Source organism: Callorhinus ursinus, unplaced genomic scaffold (genome assembly GCF_003265705.2).
Source record: "Callorhinus ursinus isolate GAN/ISIS: 27379988/994484 unplaced genomic scaffold, GSC_fseal_2.0 scaffold23, whole genome shotgun sequence".
In the NCBI taxonomy this organism is placed as follows: Eukaryota; Metazoa; Chordata; class Mammalia; order Carnivora; family Otariidae; genus Callorhinus; species Callorhinus ursinus.
This window is the reverse complement of record NW_027397085.1, coordinates 22,439,500-22,458,054: the sequence shown is the minus strand read 5'-3', so window position 1 is coordinate 22,458,054 and position 18,555 is coordinate 22,439,500. Positions and strand designations below refer to the sequence as shown.

Genomic DNA, 18,555 nt, shown 5'->3' with positions numbered 1-18,555 from the left:
TTTTTTTTTTTTTTAAGATTTTTTTTATAGCAAGTTTGTTAGAAAGAAAAAAAAGTATGGTACAAACTACTTCTCTCAGAGGTCCCAAGAAGGAAAAAAAAAATTTACTAGGTTCAGGAATCCAAGATGACTTGGTGTAACTATGATTACAGAATTTGATGGTTAGAAATGAAGTCTACTAAGGTCCAGCCTAAGGTCCTTATACCCAATCTGTAGACACAGAATAGTCACATCCCCAGAAACCAGGATATATCTCCAATCTGTATGAGTTTAATGAACCAGATAGATAATTGTATCACCAATATCTGCCCCTAGCCCATTTTCAGTGAGATGAATTTTCTTGCTCATGAGGTCCACGTGGAAAACAGCATGCTCAGAAATGGGGGTCTTCCCAGTGTGCTCTTTTCCCAGGACAGGAACTCGCCGAGGCCCCAACAGTGGATCATCAAATCTCATCAGCTTCACTTTAGAAAGGTCTATAGCAAAAAAGATGATCAATATGAGCATTTAATTAGAGTCACTGCCTCAAACCCATGCCTAAGCCTGACAATTCAAACTTTAAACACACTGGTTGTTTATCTAAAAGATATTTTCATGAAATTATTAAATAAGACTCAATCTCAGAAAGCAGAGCTAAATCTAACAAATCCTCCTGTTAGCTTCTACCCAGATCAAAGATTCAGAGGCAGAGATTCTATGTAACACCTCACCTTGAATTATAAACCACAAGGAAGGATTGAGTATATTTTTGAGCATTATCCTATATGGTTTCTCAAATCACTTTTTATATGCTTCAATTAACCAATTTTCAAAATATCTGTAAGTCTAAAACTTCTTTCTCTTTCTTGTCTTGGTTCCTGGGATACATTAGAACTGCGAGAGTTGTAGCTTTTTTCAAAAGATACTTCTAGAGAAAGAATTACTGCTCTAAGAAACAGCATTCCAGTTCCTTGGTTTGCTCCAAGGATGAAACGTGTTTGTATTACCAAGCTGATGAGAGACAAGGAGAGACGGAGAAGGACAGGGGAAAGGGCACAGCTTTCTGAGTTTTGAGCTTCTGGATGCACTCCAACCCTGCCCTGCTTGAGATTTTCCTGATCTGCTCTTGTGCGAGCTGATAAGATGGCTCCTGGCAAAGAAAGCACTTGGCCCTTGAACAAATTTATGATCCAACAATCCTGCCAACAACTGAGCCTGAAAAAAAATTTATTTATTTCAGCAATTCTGAGGCATCCCAACATCAAATGCTTTTATTTTATACGGTAGAAAAACAACATAAGTGACTACAAATGCTGATTCTGGGTTTATATCTCACTCTACGTGTAGCATGGTTAGTTATACTTAACTCGATCTGCAGAAATAGAAGGTATTTTCTGAATTAGTTTGCACCCCTTTCTAAAGCAGATTGCTAGGTGGTCCATGAGCTACGCTCCCTCATGCTGCCTTGAGAGTATGAAGCTTAGCATGGGAGGGATAAGAGATAAAAGCAGACATTAACGCAGCTGGTGGCTATGCCAGGAGTACAAGTTATCCAGGCATTATATTCTCTTTGGGAAACAAAGACTGAAAGACTGTACGTTTAGTGTAGGGATATTGAAGCTTACAGAATAATTACCCAAGACTACCATGAAGGAAAACCTGGCTGGAGAGTCTTATTTGGGGGAAAAAATATAATTTATTTCAACAGCTATTACATTTCAACATGCACACTGGTGATACTAAATATTTTGCTATGGAAGCAGTGTGAAGTTCTGCCAGTAGATTTTATGCGTGAGGCCTTTACTGCAGATCTGTACCCCCCACTCCCACCCCTGCTCTCCTCTATCCTTCTCTCTCTCTCTCCCCCTTCCTCTCTAAAACAGAACTCCCTCATCATTCCCAGCAATTCTGAATCAAATTATTCAAAGAAGCCTTAATACTCAATCAGGCATCTAAATGACAAAACATATTTGATGTTTCACCATGTTGCTCATTACTGCCAATAATTCTTGGAGCTTTCTTAGTGGTTTTACTCTCTTTTCTTATTGCAGACCTCTCTTATCATTGAAAATGCAGAAATTTAAGTCTGCAACTACACAAGAATTAAGGCACTTAGAGAAAAGATGAGACTAACTGACAGTCCCTAGGGATTGATAATGTGAAATGCAGCCTTTCAACCCCATGTTATCAGTTCATACGCGGCATGGGCTGGGAGTGATTTAAAGTCATTATCATCAAATAGTTGCTCAGTGGCCTTTGTGGAGAGAAATGATGGTTACACTCCAGTTCCTCCTGGACCTAGATCATAATCACCCTCAATGCAATTGGCACTAATTGGACGACTTACTGGCTATTGCAGCAAACAGACTGAGAAATATGTTACTGAATTTCACTCCCTTCCCATCTCATACACTCAATATACTTAGCCCCCTTATATATCGAAGCATCCGGAGGGCTTTTGGAGAAGTCTCAAGGTTAGAGCTCTTCTGCAGATACTTGAAGGAGTATCAATTTCAAACTCCACCCTAACATTTCTATCCATTTTCGAAAATTCACAGCAGCTACGAACATCAAACTTAAGTACTTTATGATAATATTATTCACAGCTAGTATGACAAAGAATGTAAGAATTATACCGTAGGCTTAGTGAGAAAAGATGAGATACAGAAAACACATTTCAGTACAATTCTGAAGAACCTCGTCAGTCCTGTATCTGAGCATATTTAAAAGGGAGGCAGTTGTAACATTACAAAATATAATTTCCAATATAGGAAAACATCTTATTACATGCTACAACTTCATCATAATCCTACCCAGTGGGTCCACAGAACTATCTATTTTTTTTAAAGATTTTATTTATTTATTTGAGAGAGAGAATGAGAGATAGAGAGCATGAGAGGGATGAGGGTCAGAGGGAGAAGCAGACTCCCCGCTGAGCAGGGAGCCCGATGCGGGACTCCATCCGGGACTCCAGGATCATGACCTGAGCCGAAGGCAGTCGCTTAACCAACTGAGCCACCCAGGCGCCCAGAACTATCTATTTTCTTTAAAAGCCACCACAATGTTCTTCAAAGGTAAGAGTTCTTCCTATTACAAAATCTTCTCATGACCGAGTATATGCAATACAGAAAAACCAAATGGAAGGCCACAAGATGGCTTCCTTGTACGTTCATATTTCAAAGTTTTCAAATTCTGCTTTCTGTGGCCTGAAAGTTCTAAGGATGGCACTACCCGGTTTACCAAGAGAACATGATATATGTCTATAACAACATGGATGAACCTTGACATTTGGCTAAGCAATATAAGCCACTTATTCACTGTTTCATGATTCCACTTATACAAGGTATCTAGAATAGTCGAATACAAAGAGACAGAAAGTAGAACAGTGGTTACCAGGGACTAGAGGGAGGGACAATGGGGAGGTGTTATTAAATGGGCACAGGGTTTCAGCGTGGGATGATGAAAAAGTTCTGGAGGTGAGTAATGTGATGGTTGCACAACAACGTAAACGTACTTGATACCACTGAACTGTACACTTAAGAAGGACTAAAATGGTTAATTTCATGTTATATGTATTTTACAATTTAAAAAAATGTTTACAAATGAAAAATCCCTAGCCCTAATATGCTGCTTCTACACAGCAAAACATGAGAGCATCCCTCCCGCTGGCATGCCCTTCCCCCTTCCCCCTCCCAGGTATGACTTCCAAGGTCGCATCCAAACAGTTATTTTCTCTGTGATTCATTCCTGATCACCATAGCGGGAAATAATCTCACCTTCTTCTGTGTTATCAACTTTATCTATATCTCCCTTACTGTACACAGCAGCTCCTCCTTAGATTGTGATCATGTACTTGAATAGCTCAGGGCCCTACTCCTTCACTAAATGCAGCCTCCTAATGAACAGTACTTTGTGGCGTCCCTGAAGCCTTAGTACATAGACAGGAGTCTCTACATATATACTACATATGCTATATTGAGAGTCTCTCAAGAAATGTCCACAGAAGATGCATGAATGACCTCAAGAGAACAAAAAAATACCTGTAGAATGAATTCCAAAGGACTATTTTAAGTCTTCTATGTTAATGTAATATTGCTGACCTGAATATAGTTCCATAAATTAGGTCACTGTCTTGGATTTCTAAATCTTTTCAGAAAATTTCTATACTGATAGAATGTGACCCAATCAACTCTTGATTGCCATCAAGAAAAGAGAGAGAATGCAAAACAGGGAATCTCAAGATTAATTTGTCTTTATAATTTGGAAGAAAAATAATAAAGAGATACACTAACTCCCTTCACACCCCCATCAACCTCAGACCTGGCTGAGTGATTAAAAAAAAAAGAAGCTATAAATTATTATATTAAATCTAATCATGGAAGATCTAGACTAAATCTTGATAAGAAATTAAGATTATTTACACATTTTAGCTGGAAGCACATTATTTAGAAGAAAGAACACAAGCTTTGGAGTCAAAAAGACCTGAATTTGAATTCCAGCTCCAGGATACCTGAATGAAATCTCCCTAGTCATTTAGCCTTTCTGAGCTCCATGTCATCATCTGTAAAAGGGAATGAAAATACCCTCTCCATTTTTAGGAAGTTAAAGGATCAAATGGCTAATAAATGACAGACACTCAACAAGTTTTACTGTTTCTCTTTTCCTTCCCCAGGAACACACCTAGTAGGAAGGTTAGTTTAAAATATTAAGTACATGTGTGCCTTCAATCTAAAAACCTCTAAGAGATAGAAAATGCTTGTTACAATTTGAAAGCTAGATGGAGACTTAGAAAAATATCTAATCCACTATCCTCATTTTACTGAGAGATCAGTTTAGAGTTTAAGTGACATGGCTAAGTCACCAAGCTACACAGCCACAATGTCCCAAAGAGAAAACAGGTTTCCTGATTCGGAGTCTAATACTCTTTGCACAACATGACACTGCTGTCCCTAAGCAGGCCAGTTACTCTTCTTTCTCCCCTCTGCTTAGAACTCATCCTATCCAACAAACTACTGCCAAATGTGCATTTCAGGGAAACCACCTACCTTTGATTCCTCGGTCCATTTTCATTAAACGCCTGATTACAGAATCACGGTTATCTCCTTGCCTGATTTCAATTTTGGTTGAGAAGTGGCCGTTGGATGGCTGGGGATTCACTAGGGAAACTGCCACACCAGGCTAGGAAAATAAAGAGAAAATGACTGTTATATGAAATTAAACTTGAATACTGCTGAGGAAGAGAAAATCTCTGCTCAATTTTTAATGCCCAATGAAAAATTTAATTCTGGTATTCTAAAATCAAGACCAAGGGATACTCAAATATAAAAGAAAAAATGTACAAAAGCTCATGCTTACAACCAAATGCCTAGATAAAAATGACTCTTGAGTACATATATCAATACTGATGATGGATAATAACAGTAATTATATTTTCTCTTCTTCAACTCCCATCATTTATTGAATTTCCAGTGTGTACCAGGCACTGTACTAAGCAATTTATAGACATTATTCCTATATCCTGAAAGGTAGGTCTTTAAAACCCCTTTTCATAGATGAGAAGCTGAGAACCAGAAACATTAAAAAAAGTACTTCAAGGTCACATAGCCAATAAGAGGCAGAGCCAGAATTAAACTCAGTCATATACTATACTATGTCCTACATTGTATAAGCTATATAGTCAAAGACCCTGCTCATTATTAAGTGGAAAAAGTCAACTAAGTCTTATAAAAGACTTAAAGACATAGTAGCTTAATAGAACGTTTTAAAGTAGCTTGAAAGGACCTTATCAGTGGGGCACCTCGGTGGCTCACTTGGTTAAGCACCCACTCTTGATTTCGGCTCAGACTGTGATCTCGGGGTCGTGGGATGGAGACACTGGTCAGGCTCTGTGCTCAGCGGGGAGTCCGCTTCTCTCTCTCTCCCTCTGTCCCTATCCCATTTGTACACGCATGTGTGTGCGTACTCTCTCTGTCTCTAAAATAAACAAATCTTAAAAAGAAAAGAAACATTTGTATAGGGAGCTCTATTTCATGTATCTACCATGAGCTGAAGGCCTGCACTTTAAAAAGCCACCGTATTTTAATGTAATGAGAGTATTCATAATACGATGATAAATTCAGCAGATATTCATGACCATGATTACCTCATTCTTTCAAAATAAGCCTTTCCTCTTTGTTGCATTTTCAATTAAATGTGGTAAAAGTAATAGGATACTTATATATAAGTCCTCCGCTTCTCAAGAAAAGTAGGGCATTTTATGGGTTCTCACAATTGCACTCCACTGGGCAATGGATTTTTTTGAGACTAAATAAAGACAATCTCCCAAAACTCCAAAATCTGCTTTTCTTCACCAATACTGGCCAAAAAATAAGGGGGGAAAAAAAAGCAATTCTAGTATAGTGTAAGATGATTCGTCAATCTGGTTTATGCCAGAAGTCAAAAAGTCTTGAATAACATTATCAAACCAAGACTCATCTAAAGTATGAAAGCTCCTCTTCACTGTTTCAGAAAAACATTACATTTCAATTTCCAGTCTATTTTTTAATAAAAGTCGGGTTTTGACACAAAAATAAACTCAAAACGGATTATGAACCTAAATGTGAGACCTGAAACTATAAAAATCCTTGAAGAGAGCAGAGCAGTAATTTCTATGACATCAGCTGTAACAATATTTTTCTAGATATGTCTCCTGAGGCAAGCGAAACAAAAGCGAAAATAAGCTACTGGGACTACACCAAAATAAAAAGCTTCTGTACAGCAAAGGAAACAACCAACAAAACTAAAAGACAACCTATTGACTGTCATTTGCAAATGACATATTTGATAAAGGGTTAGTACCCAAAATATATAAAGAACTAATACAACTCAATACCAATAATAACCACAATTAGAAACACAAATAATCCAATTAAAAATGGGCAGAAGACATGAATACATATGTTTCCAAAGAAAACATGCACATGGCCAACAGATACGTGAAAAGATGCTCATCACTCATCATCAGGGAAATGCAAATCAAAACCACAAAAAGATACTACCTCACACCTGTCAGAATGGCTAAAATCAACAACACAAGAAACAAGTATTGGTGAGGATGTGGAGAAAAAGGAACCCTTGTGCACTGTTGGTGGGAATGCAAATTGTTGCAGCGATTCTAGAAAACAGTACAGAAGTTCCTCAAAAAGTTTAAAATCAAACTAACATATGACGCAGTGATTCCACTATTGGGTATTTACCCAAAGGAAATAAAAACACTAATTCCAAAGGATATATACACTCCTATGTTCATTGCAGCATTATTTACAACAGCCAAATTATGGAAGCAGCCCGTGTCCATCAACTGATGAATGGATAAAGAGGATGTGTTATATACAGAATGGAATATTACTCAGCCATAAAAAAGACTGTCATCTTGCTATTTCCAACAACATGGATGGATCTAGAGAGTATAATATTAAGTGAAATACGTCAGAGAAAGACAAATATCGTATGATTTCACTCATGTGTGGAATTTAAGAAACAAATGAACCAAGAAAAAAAGAGACAAACCAAAAAAACAAACTTTTAACTATAGAGAACTAACTGATGATTGCCGGAGGGGAGATGGTGAGGGGACGGGCAGAAGAGGTAAAAGGTCGTAAGAGTACATTTATCATGATGAGCCCTGAGTAATGTATAGCATTGCTGAATCACTATATTGGATATCTAAAACTAATACAATGCTATATGCTAACTATACTGGAATTAAAATTTTTAAAAAAAATTCAGGTTTTAAAAAATCATATTTTGATTTTAAACCCACAATAACATCCGATGCCACCCACAAGAGCAAAGGAAAGTGAGCACAGTGCCAACCAGGGAATTAGAAGAGCTCAAACCCAGCTTCATTCTAACAAACCATGTGATCTAGACCAAAGCAATCACTTCATGTCTCTGCACCTCACTTTCTTCCATCTTTAAATGATGGGCTTGGATGTAATATCTAAGGTCTCTTCTAGCTCTAAAATGCAATGATTCAGTGAGATTCTTTCAACTTACTTCTGTTCTAAAAACATTAAGTGGTTTCCCAGGACAGCAGTCTTCCCTGACTTTATCTTCTGCTTCAGAGGCAAACTTGACTTCTATGTGTTCTAGCTAAATAGGAGGGAAAATGAAAGTCATTAGTATCACTTACTATGATTGAAATTTATCATCACCTCATTTCCCCAAAGAGCAAAAACTAGGTTCTCCACTTAACATGAAATGATCTGTGCATTCTTCAGAAAACCAGCCAAGCACAGGACAGGACTGAGAGAGCACTCTGAAACTCAGCATCAAATGCTCCCATGGCATAACATTGTTTGAAGAGCAAGAGACTAAATCATTTACATGTCCATCAAAAACAAAAACTCTTTAATTAAAAGTTTTAAGAAAACAGTGTGCAATTTTATTATTTTCCATACAAACATTAAATGAAATCTATAATCAATTATTTAACATTGTCTCATAGTATTATTATTTACATAGTCATGTTCACCACTTTCTATAATGAAATCTGGCATCTATCAGCTGTATAAGAGAAAATGAGATCAGCTAAAAGGCTTCCGCTTGAATAAATAAAAGTTCAGAAATTTAGCATTTGAGAATAAAAGACTTCCGCTTAATTTTATTTTTTTTATAAAAGACTTTCACTTAAATAAATGAAAAAACTCAGAAATGTAGCATATTGTATGTGCCTAAATATAAGATGACCCTCAATATAAGGGTCCCCATTGTCCCAGTGAAAAAATTCGAAAATTTTTTGGACCTCCAGGAATACGTATGAACATTTAGAAATATAAACAAAATAAATATCTACCAATATTTAGTAATTTATTTAACTCATTTATAATTATATGACATAAAATGCTTATTTAGAAATAACTTTCTTCCACTAATTACCGTGTTTCATGGAACAATTTTCTTTTTTTAGAGATTTTATTTATTTGAGAGACAGCACACAAGCAGGGGCGGGGGCAGAGGGAGAGGGAGAAGCAGGTTCCCCACTGAGCAGGGAGCCTGACGCGGGACTCGATCCCAAGACCCTAGGATCATGACCCGAGCCGAAGGCAGACGCTTAATCACTAAGCCACCCAAGCACCCCTTTCATGGAACAATTTCATTCAAAATCTAAACCTGCATTTTTTAAGTGAAGTGTCTTCATTATAACAAGAACCACTTTTTTGAGTCCTCTAACAGTTTCCTACAGCAAATTATCTTTCCTTCTGCCTAAGTTATCTGAGAGACAGCATTTTTTAGAATCTATATAGTGACTGGGGCAGAAAAATGGAATGGGGAGAAATTCCCCAGAAAAGTCAAAGCTATCGGTAATGTTTTAGTTCTTGAGTTGAGTAGTAGATTCATGGGTGTTCATTCATTACTAACTTTAAAACAAAACAAAACAGGGTCAGGCATGGACCTATGATAATACCTTATGAACAAAGGATTCTATTAAGTCAATTCTGTAAATCTGAGGTATAAACGAGAAGGGGGAAATAAAAGAAGCAATTCTTCCATAATATGAGAGATTTTATGTATAAAATAACCGATAAATGGAATAAGATCACACTATTTTTTTCTTCCTGAAACTTTTATACCCACCCAATCTCTTTTCCTCCAAAAATATTTTTGACAAGCATATTTGGCAAAGATACTAAACATAGAAGATGTTCACAAAAAGCTTTATTATAAAACAAAAGAACTGGATTATATTTACTATAGTTAACTAAATCCTTGGCCCATCTTACCTCAAGGGAATTGGTCAGGTAGACTATATTCTCCATCAGGACTGCCTGTTCATCAAATTCTAACTGTAAATCCAGAACACGAGGTCCCATCTTCTCCAGATTTTCCTAATAGCCAAAACAGTTTTGAAAAATAAAAATCATATTAAGGATATGTTGAAAAGAATCCACTTCCTCCAAAGCAATCATTCTTCTCTCAACTGATAAAATCTTCAAATCTGAACAGCTAAAGGAAAGGGCTTGGACTCATGGTTTCCCTTATCTATGTTTGCTTGTTAATGAAATTATTGGCTCAGAATATTTATCACTTGAAGTATGATAAGATGAAGGCAACACTGAAAAGACCAGAAGGACAAGGTTTTCATTTATAAAAGAAATATGATTTTATCATTGTTTATTTAGAATGAATTAATATGCAAACCCAAAGAATTCACTTTGACAAGGAATCAAATGTGCGGAAATAATCTCTTTAGGTAACCAAAAAGAAAAAAAATTTTTTTTAATTTTCTAAGATAACACATCTTTAAAGCTAGTTCAGAGAAGAGTGAATTAATAATAAACACAAAATTTCTTACAAATCAAAAAAAAATTTTTAAGTCATATGGGTACTGAAATAATCCTGTGCCATATGAAAAACAATTTATTCTTAATTTTCTTGAACATGAAACAAAGTATTTGCCAAACAAGATGTGACCTTCGAGATCCAAGTTCATATGCACGGTATAGCTAACTGCCTAGAATGCACTGCACTTACGTGAAAGTTACCTGACATGATTCCTAATATTCACTCTTCTCATTTACTGTCCAAGTTGTTTCTTTTCCTCTGAAAAAGTACTAGAAGCCATTTTCCTATTCTCAGATTTACAAAACACTTTGCAAAGTTTCAAACTACTAATATGCCTAGCACATCCCCAATATTACTGAAAAAAATATATTACTACTGAACCAGACTAACACTGGTTTTCTAAAAGCCAACTCAATTTTTTTTTTTAAGATTTTATTTATTAACTTGACAGAGAGAGCACAAGTAGGCAGAACAGCAGGCAGAGGGAGAGGGAGAAGCAGGCTCTCCGCTGAGCCAGGAGCCCGACATGGGGCTCGATCCCAGGACCCTTGGATCATGACCTGAGCTGAAGGCAGTCGCTTAACCAACTGAGCCACCCAGGCGCCCCTAAAAGCCAACTCTTGAATCTAGTACCATTTAACTACAGAACTTTTCAAATCAGTTTCACTGGAATCTGTAAAGTACATCATCAAACTTAATTGCCTTTGCAATCAACAATGAAATATTCTGGGACAGCTGGATGGCTCAGTGGGTTAAACATCTGCCAGCTCAGCTCAGGTCATGATCTCAGGGTCCTGGGATCAAGTCCTGCATTGGGCTCCTTGCTCAGCAGGGAGCCTGCTTCTCCCTCTCCCACTCCCCCTGCTCATGCTCTTGCATGCGTGCTTTCTCTCTCCCTGACAAATAAATAAATAAAATCTTGAAAAAAAACCCCACAATAAGATATTCTGTTGAATCCACAAATTGACAATGAATCTGGCATTCTGACCAATGGCACTAGCTAAAGTAGGGAACCAATGAATTACGAGCATATCAGCAGATATATTATAACTTGACTGGTGTAAGTCAATCCAAGATTCTAAATTATTTCTGAAACTTCAAAGACCATAAGTCTCAGAGAGTTGATTCTAGTCTAGGAGAGCAAAAAGGTTTTCCTAAGAATATAATCTACTCCATACAGGACAAGCTAAAAGTTTTGGTCACCAGCAGGCATCTATAGCTTAAAAGATTCAAGAATGAATCTAAACTGCAAGAATAACCACTATGTTCCTAGCAGCCTGAAAGACCCACTAATTTACATTTTAAAAACACATTCACTGAGCCTACTTTTTGAGAGAAAGTATTAAAGTGTGTTAAATATATTATTTCATTTACTCCTCACAGCACTCCTAAAATGTAGGTTCTATTAATTTCCTCATTTTATAGATGAAAAACCATGTGACCCAGAGAATTTAAGTGATTTGTCAAAGGTCTAAAAACTAAGAAGTGACAGACAAAAAGGATTTGGACCAAGATCTGTCTGACCCCCAGAGCCTGAGATCTTAAGCAACACACAGCCTTCTTTCTGTTTCTCTAAGAAATCAAATAAACCTGTTATTTCTGTGAAGAAAGCTGAGTCTAATGCAATGATTCTCAATGGGAGAGGTAGGGGGTGGGAGCAGATTATGTCCCCAGAGACACTTAGCAATGACTAGAGAATTTTTGGCTGTCACAACTTGAGGGGGTAAGGAGGACGTTCTACTGGCATCTAGTGGGTAGAAAACAAAGACACTGCTAAACATCCTATAATGCACAGGGCAGCCTCCCACCAGAGAACTATCCGCCTACAATATCAATAGAACCACTGTTGAGAAACTCCGGTCTTACGATAAACAATGTTTATCCTGTTAAGCTAAACCTATACAAATGTAGTATCTTTGTTCCAGTAACAGGATCTAATAAAGACACCCTAATGTAAGCCAAAAGAACACGCCTCCCTGCTAAACAGAAAAGGAGGTAGAACATGAAGAGAATCTTTTAGTGAGCAATCCCAAATCAGTTTTTCTTCCATAATGCATATTTCTAAATACTCAGCAATTTTACAGATAAGCCCCCAAAATAATCACTCATTTCTCACAACTACTGATCAAAAAGTACTATTTTTAGCAGATTTCCTGGAAGAGACTATACCCAAAGTTTTCCCCTTCCTTCCACTATCCTATCTATTACTCACAGAGTCCTAGCTACATGAAGTCCACAGCTTACCTTAATCATTGCAACAAACGGCATCACTTTCTTCATGTATTTCTTCAACTCTGGCAAATTGCCCAGTTCACTAGCAATGACTTTGTTATCGGGCAATTTTCCACTGTTGGCCTAAAAAAAACATTGGGGAAGAATGTGGAGAAAAATATTTTAAAGATAACACATAATAATAGATGTGCCCGTACATAGGAAGTTAGCCAGACACAGAATGGTGGCCTTGACCAGTCTGCTGGAAAACAGCAGAAAAGGGAGCAACCCCACACATCCTGGGGAAGAGAAAGGTGAACATGTAATATAGAAGGGAGTCTCCCATTCCCTCTAAAGTTAAAAGATACATGTTTTTTAGGGTAAAGGAGAAAACAGGTGCATCCTGCTGAATATTTAATTTTTCCTTACACTAAGAACACCTCCAGGATTGTAACATTAGATCTTACTGGGTGAGAAAACAAAAACAGTCTTATAAAGATCTTGTTTGTCTCCAAACTTGTAAAAACACTTCACTAGTCATATCAAAATGAAAACTGCACTATTATACAAGATTTATAGAATATCTGCTTTTGAATACTCTTCCTTATAAACTGTTAACCACAAATGTGGGGAAAAAAAAGTCTCTGGCTATCCACCTGCTAAAAATAGTATCATTTCTATCTAGCCACAAATAAATGCCTGTATCATGTATCAATATGCACAAAGTCCCAAATGTGCTGCCTGAATTTAAATTCATTTCTGCAAACACAACTGTCCCCTTCTACAGAGTGAGAAATGAAGCAAGTGGCTGTTTCAGAATTTTGGGTGACTTATTTTCTCCTTACTGTAAAAGCATGGCATCAGAGCCAAAGGTTGGGAATGAATCTAAATGAAAAGTAGTGTATAGTTAAGACTTCCAATAATACATTTACTTTTAATTCTAACCTTTACTGAAGTACAGGGGGAAAATATTTCCTCCACTCATCAATGTGCTGCTTTGAAATACATATGAAAGAGAAAAGAGGGCAGGAAACACTGCTTTTCCTTATACCACCAAAAAGGTGCCACATACAACATAAGAATATCTTCCTTGATCATAAACTAACATTCTTTCAGTTCTTTTGGATGAAAACAAACAAAAATTTAAAAGAAAGCTTATCATTCCAAATAATGCCAGAAGATGATGTTGCTTTGAAACCATATATCTAGCCAACAATTACTAAATAAAACTGTAACTTCTAAAAGAATAGTAGTTTTTAATAAAAGATGCATTTTTAAATATCTGGGACATTACATTCTATATTTAGTTCTGACCACTTCTTTGAAAATGCTGTTATGAATATGTAACCCACTAAGGCCTGATATCATTTTTCTACCTACCAAAGTGGCTTTTACTTTTTTACTTGCCATATGTCAAAATCTGCAAGCAATTCTAAAGACTAAATCCTATTTCTTTTTTTTTTAAGATTTTATTTATTTATTTATTTGAGAGAGAGATAGAGAAAGAGCATGAGAAGGGGGAGCTGCAGAGGGAGAGGGAGGGAGAAGCAGGCTCCCACTGAGCAAGAAGCCTGATCCGGGGCTTGATCCCAGGACCCTGGGATCATGACCTGAGTTGAAGGCAGACACTTAAGCGACTGAGCACCCAGGTGCCCCTAAATTCTATTTCTATTATACACAATCAAATGAAGTAGCTTTCCACAAAAATAAGCTCACGAGGAATACAAAAACAATCTCTTTCCATCAAATTTCCAAATGTAAAAGTTTTTCTGAGTTTTTTTTAATTAACTATGAAAATTTCTGAAACAAAATCTCAATGAAGTTCTCAAAAATCAAAGCTAAGGATTTTCCTTCAGTTATCACTTTATGCTTTGCCCATAATCACTGTATTTTCTCTCTCTCCTTCTCTTCTTTCAGCGTACCTTAACAACTTGTGTCTATGGATACCTCTTCTTATAACATGAGCAAAAATTCCACAACATATACTTTGTTTCCATATTTTGAATGTGAAAGAAAAAAGGTAGATGGACTTTTTTCTTCAGGAAAACTTAGAACTATGCTTAAATATTGAGTTTCCTTTAAACACAACAATCATATTTAACAGCTATTTACCTGACAGAGCCAAAAACATTGAGCTCTCCATTTCTATGGGGTAATTATTAAATTGACCATTTTGTTTTAAATCACTCAAAAGCCAAGCTTCAAATTTTTTGAAACATAATGAGGTGAAGGCTTCATGAATCCCAGTGTTCAAGTTAGAACAAACCCAAATGGCGAACTCGGTCCTTTTGCTTCACAATTTTAACCACATATGAGAAAGTCCCACACCTTTTAATTACATATGACTAGATCCACTATATTTTTGTATGAAACTTTCAGAAATTATCAAAAAGATGGCAACTTTTCCCTCAGCAAACACTTAAGAGCCAGTACGGCTAACAAAAACCACTCCATGCGTAAGGGTAGTTACACGAAGTTGCCTGTCTTCCTTCTTTCAGACACTGCCAACATCCTACAACAACAACAGCACAAGCAGGACACAACAACGCTGGGGGAACGTCTGCTGAGAGCATCACCTCGAAGTGATTATGCAGCAATGAAAGGGTGGTATGTTGCCAAGAAGGATAGTTCTTCGCCACGTAGATGGTGCAATGTGAAGGTTTCTGAGGTGGCTGCTTGTCAGTCTTCTACAGGGCAAAAGAAAGGGAAGAAACATTTGATCATTCTAGTATACACCAAAAATGAAAGATCCCTCTCCCGGTATATACCACTATTGCCTTTAACATTAAGAAGCATACACATCCTCCAAAACTGCATTAGCAGTAAAGAGAGCCGGACACATTTGAATGGTAGTGGTCGTAATTTTCATTACTAGTTAAATGTTACCTGACGAATCACTTTAAAACAACAACCTTAAAAAAAAAAAAAAATGCCTTCACCTTCCCCTTAGCTGGCATCATATAGTTCTTGAGTCGCAATCTAAGGTCATGTGCTACTTCCATGAGATACTGTGAGGAACGTATCAAGGCTTCATCCACGGGACCTGCCAGAGGCCATGAAGCACTCATAATGGAGTCAGGCTTTAAGGAGGAAAAAAAAAGTTCAGTGGGATTAAAGCCACACAACTATTTTATGGTTCTTGATTACAGTTCCATACCAAGGCTACCATCTGTAATTGCGCGCTCGGAGTTCAAACCCGACTACCCATAACACACTTCCACAATCCCTGATCTAATGTTCCCTAGAATTCAAGCTGTGAAGTCTGACTCTACATTCTTAATTAGCATCCATTTGTACAAGTGTATTAATACCCACACACATATGCTCACTTTCAAAGAAAATTATGTAATGCTAATTTGCCTAAATTTAATCATTATTACATAAATTATATACACTCTCAGTTTTTATCCTATTTATACATACAATATTGAAAGTATAGCTATTTGGCATATGCATCACGAGCACATTTTTACACTGTTCATGCATTAAAAAATACAAAAAAGCCTGACTAATAAAGATGAAAAGAAATTATTAAACCAGCCAATCTGTTTATCTGCAAGCCTAGGAGAAATAATTGCATTTATTCTCACAGTAAGGAGGCTAATACAATATCCCTGAATATGCAGCCCTACATATGCCAGAAATTTTATATAAAACAAAAATATTTATGCAAATATACACTTCCATCTTTGTTTATAAGCTGCTCATAACAGTCGTTTATATCATTCTCAATATTTTCACCTTTTTAACAGTTGGAAAAACAGTATTAGTTATACATGTATTCAAATTAAATGTATTTTTTAAATATATTCAAATGTATTTTAACATTTCCTAACAAGAATTAGGAGCGAAACAAAATGCAGTCACATGTTTTTAAAATACATCCACTGTGTGTATATAAAATAAAGGCACACACATGATGTATCTGTCTAAAGAGGAGGTAGCTTCAGTTTAACCTGTTGTAATAATTACGAGATGGTGAATCCAACATTATTCCTAAAATATTTTTTTCAGTCTTTTCCTCTTAAGTAACATCATTACTGTATTTATTTAATAAGGCCAAATCAAAACAGCCCACAGCATCTTAACCACATACAGGTACCTTTCCCAACAGTGTCCAGATGTGCTCACACAAATGTGGACAGAACGGAGCCAAGAGAAGTGTCTGAACTTCAATAAAGCGGAACACAAGGTCTCTGTGCATCCCTTCTATGGCCAATTCACGGTATTTATCTTTCGCAGCCTGTAAGATGTGAAATTATTTGCCATTTTTCTCCCCGTACTTCTTTAAAATAAAATTAAAAGAAAAATATCCAGTGCCTCTACTTTAATGCATTTTTAAGCTTTTAGTCTTTCAAAATTCCATAATGAATTCTCATAAAGGTTTACTTCATTTTTTTTTTTAAGTAATCTCTACACCCAGCGTGGGGCTCAAACCCACAACCTCGAGATCAAGTGTCAAAAGCTCTACCGACTGAGCCAGCCAGGTGCCCCGGTTTTACATTTTTAACAACTTGCAATTAAATGTTCATCAATCCTTGTCAAAGGATATTATGGCTTTATATTAATGATTCTCAAGAAAAATTTTTTAAAAAGACATTTTGTAACAGACATAGAAGTTGCGCGTGTATTAAGGGCTGATGATACTCGGAACAGCCTGTAAGAAAGATATTAAGTATCAAAAAGGCTATAAATAGGACACATTGCTATGTTCAGCACTTATCCTTATTTAACCACATCTATGAAAACCAAGTTACATAAATCCCAATGTGATATTTTACAAAACTGATTGAGGAAACCTACATTTTTACTTTAAGCCCTTGAACTGCCAAACTTGAGGAAACACTGACACCTTGTGGAAAACATCAGAAAATGCTTGATTTCAAACTAAGGGCAATTAGTTATAATTTTGCTTTTGTTTTATCAATTTAAAAATGTTCTCCTGGGGGCACCTGGGTGGCTCAGTCCGTTAAGTGTCTACCTTCGGCTCAGGTCATCATGATCCAGGGATCCTTGGATCGAGCCCCATGTCTGGCTCCCTGCTCAGCGGGGAGCCTGCTTCTCCCTCCCCCTCTGCCTGCCGCTCCCCCTGCTTGTGCTCTCTCCCTGTCAAATGAATGGATAAAATCTTTGAAAAATAAAAAATAAAAAAATAAAAATGAAAATGCTCTCCTGGAGGGGTGCCTGTGTGGCTCAGTTGGTTGGGCGACTGCCTTCGGCTCAGGTCACGATCCCGAGTCCTGGGATCAAGCCCCGCATTGGGCTCCCTGCTCTGCAGGAAGCCTGCTTCTCCCTCTGACCCACTCCCCTCTCATGCTATTTCTCTCTCTCTCTCGTTCTCTGATAAATAAACAAAATCTTAAAAAAAAAAGAAAAAGAAAAAGAAAATGCTCTCCTGGAAAATGTGGCTGATTTGTAGATTTAACCTCTTTTATTAACTCATAGCTCAACTAGAAACAGAAATACTTATATTAAATAAACACAACAGAGGATCAAAGATAATTATTTAAAACCACAATTCACTGAAAATTTAAAAATTGCTTGGCAATATTTTCAGTCTCCACTTTAGATGAGTTACTACATTATAGTAGGAGGGAAAAAGGGTGAAATACATCATATCCACACTAACACATTTTATAACTACTAAAAGAATAGCCTACCTGAAACTCAAAAAACCCTGTTTTCAAAGCTTCTTTAAACATCATCTTTTCATAATTTTGATCTGTTTTTATAATTCCTGCATTCATCTCACTATAGAATAGGGAAAAAAAGATGACTGAGTTTAAATGCAAGTACACAAAGATATAAAAAACTGCCCCATAAACTAGTGAACAGTAAAAGAGGAACAACGCCTGAAACATTTAAGACCACTCAACCACAAAACCACTTACTGCAACACAGTTAACGATGTCCTTGTCTAAAAATTTCTGGATGGAAACTTTATTAGGAAGCCCAAAATGCTAGCTTAACAAAGGTGGTCAGGTTTACCTGCTGCATTTTAAACAAGTGACACTGGATATTAAAAAAAATTTTCTCATG

The 18,555-nt window shown here is 36.7% G+C and overlaps 1 protein-coding gene across 2 annotated transcripts in view; it reads right to left on the bottom strand.

Moving 5' to 3' along the window:
* Nucleotides 1–248: 248 nt before the first annotated feature.
* Nucleotides 249–18,555, bottom strand: part of LARS1 (leucyl-tRNA synthetase 1) — a 70,160-nt gene continuing 51,853 nt past the window's right edge. For both annotated transcript variants that reach the window (XM_025892385.2, XM_073905509.1), the window contains 9 exons: nt 18,177–18,267; nt 16,619–16,759; nt 15,456–15,596; nt 15,093–15,203; nt 12,550–12,660; nt 9,744–9,848; nt 8,017–8,112; nt 5,025–5,157; nt 249–476 (listed from right to left, as the gene is read on the bottom strand). In XM_025892385.2, coding sequence (XP_025748170.1) covers nt 271–476; nt 5,025–5,157; nt 8,017–8,112; nt 9,744–9,848; nt 12,550–12,660; nt 15,093–15,203; nt 15,456–15,596; nt 16,619–16,759; nt 18,177–18,267 — 1,135 coding nt within the window. In that variant the 3' untranslated portion in view covers nt 249–270. The remainder of the gene's footprint in view (nt 477–5,024; nt 5,158–8,016; nt 8,113–9,743; nt 9,849–12,549; nt 12,661–15,092; nt 15,204–15,455; nt 15,597–16,618; nt 16,760–18,176; nt 18,268–18,555) is intronic.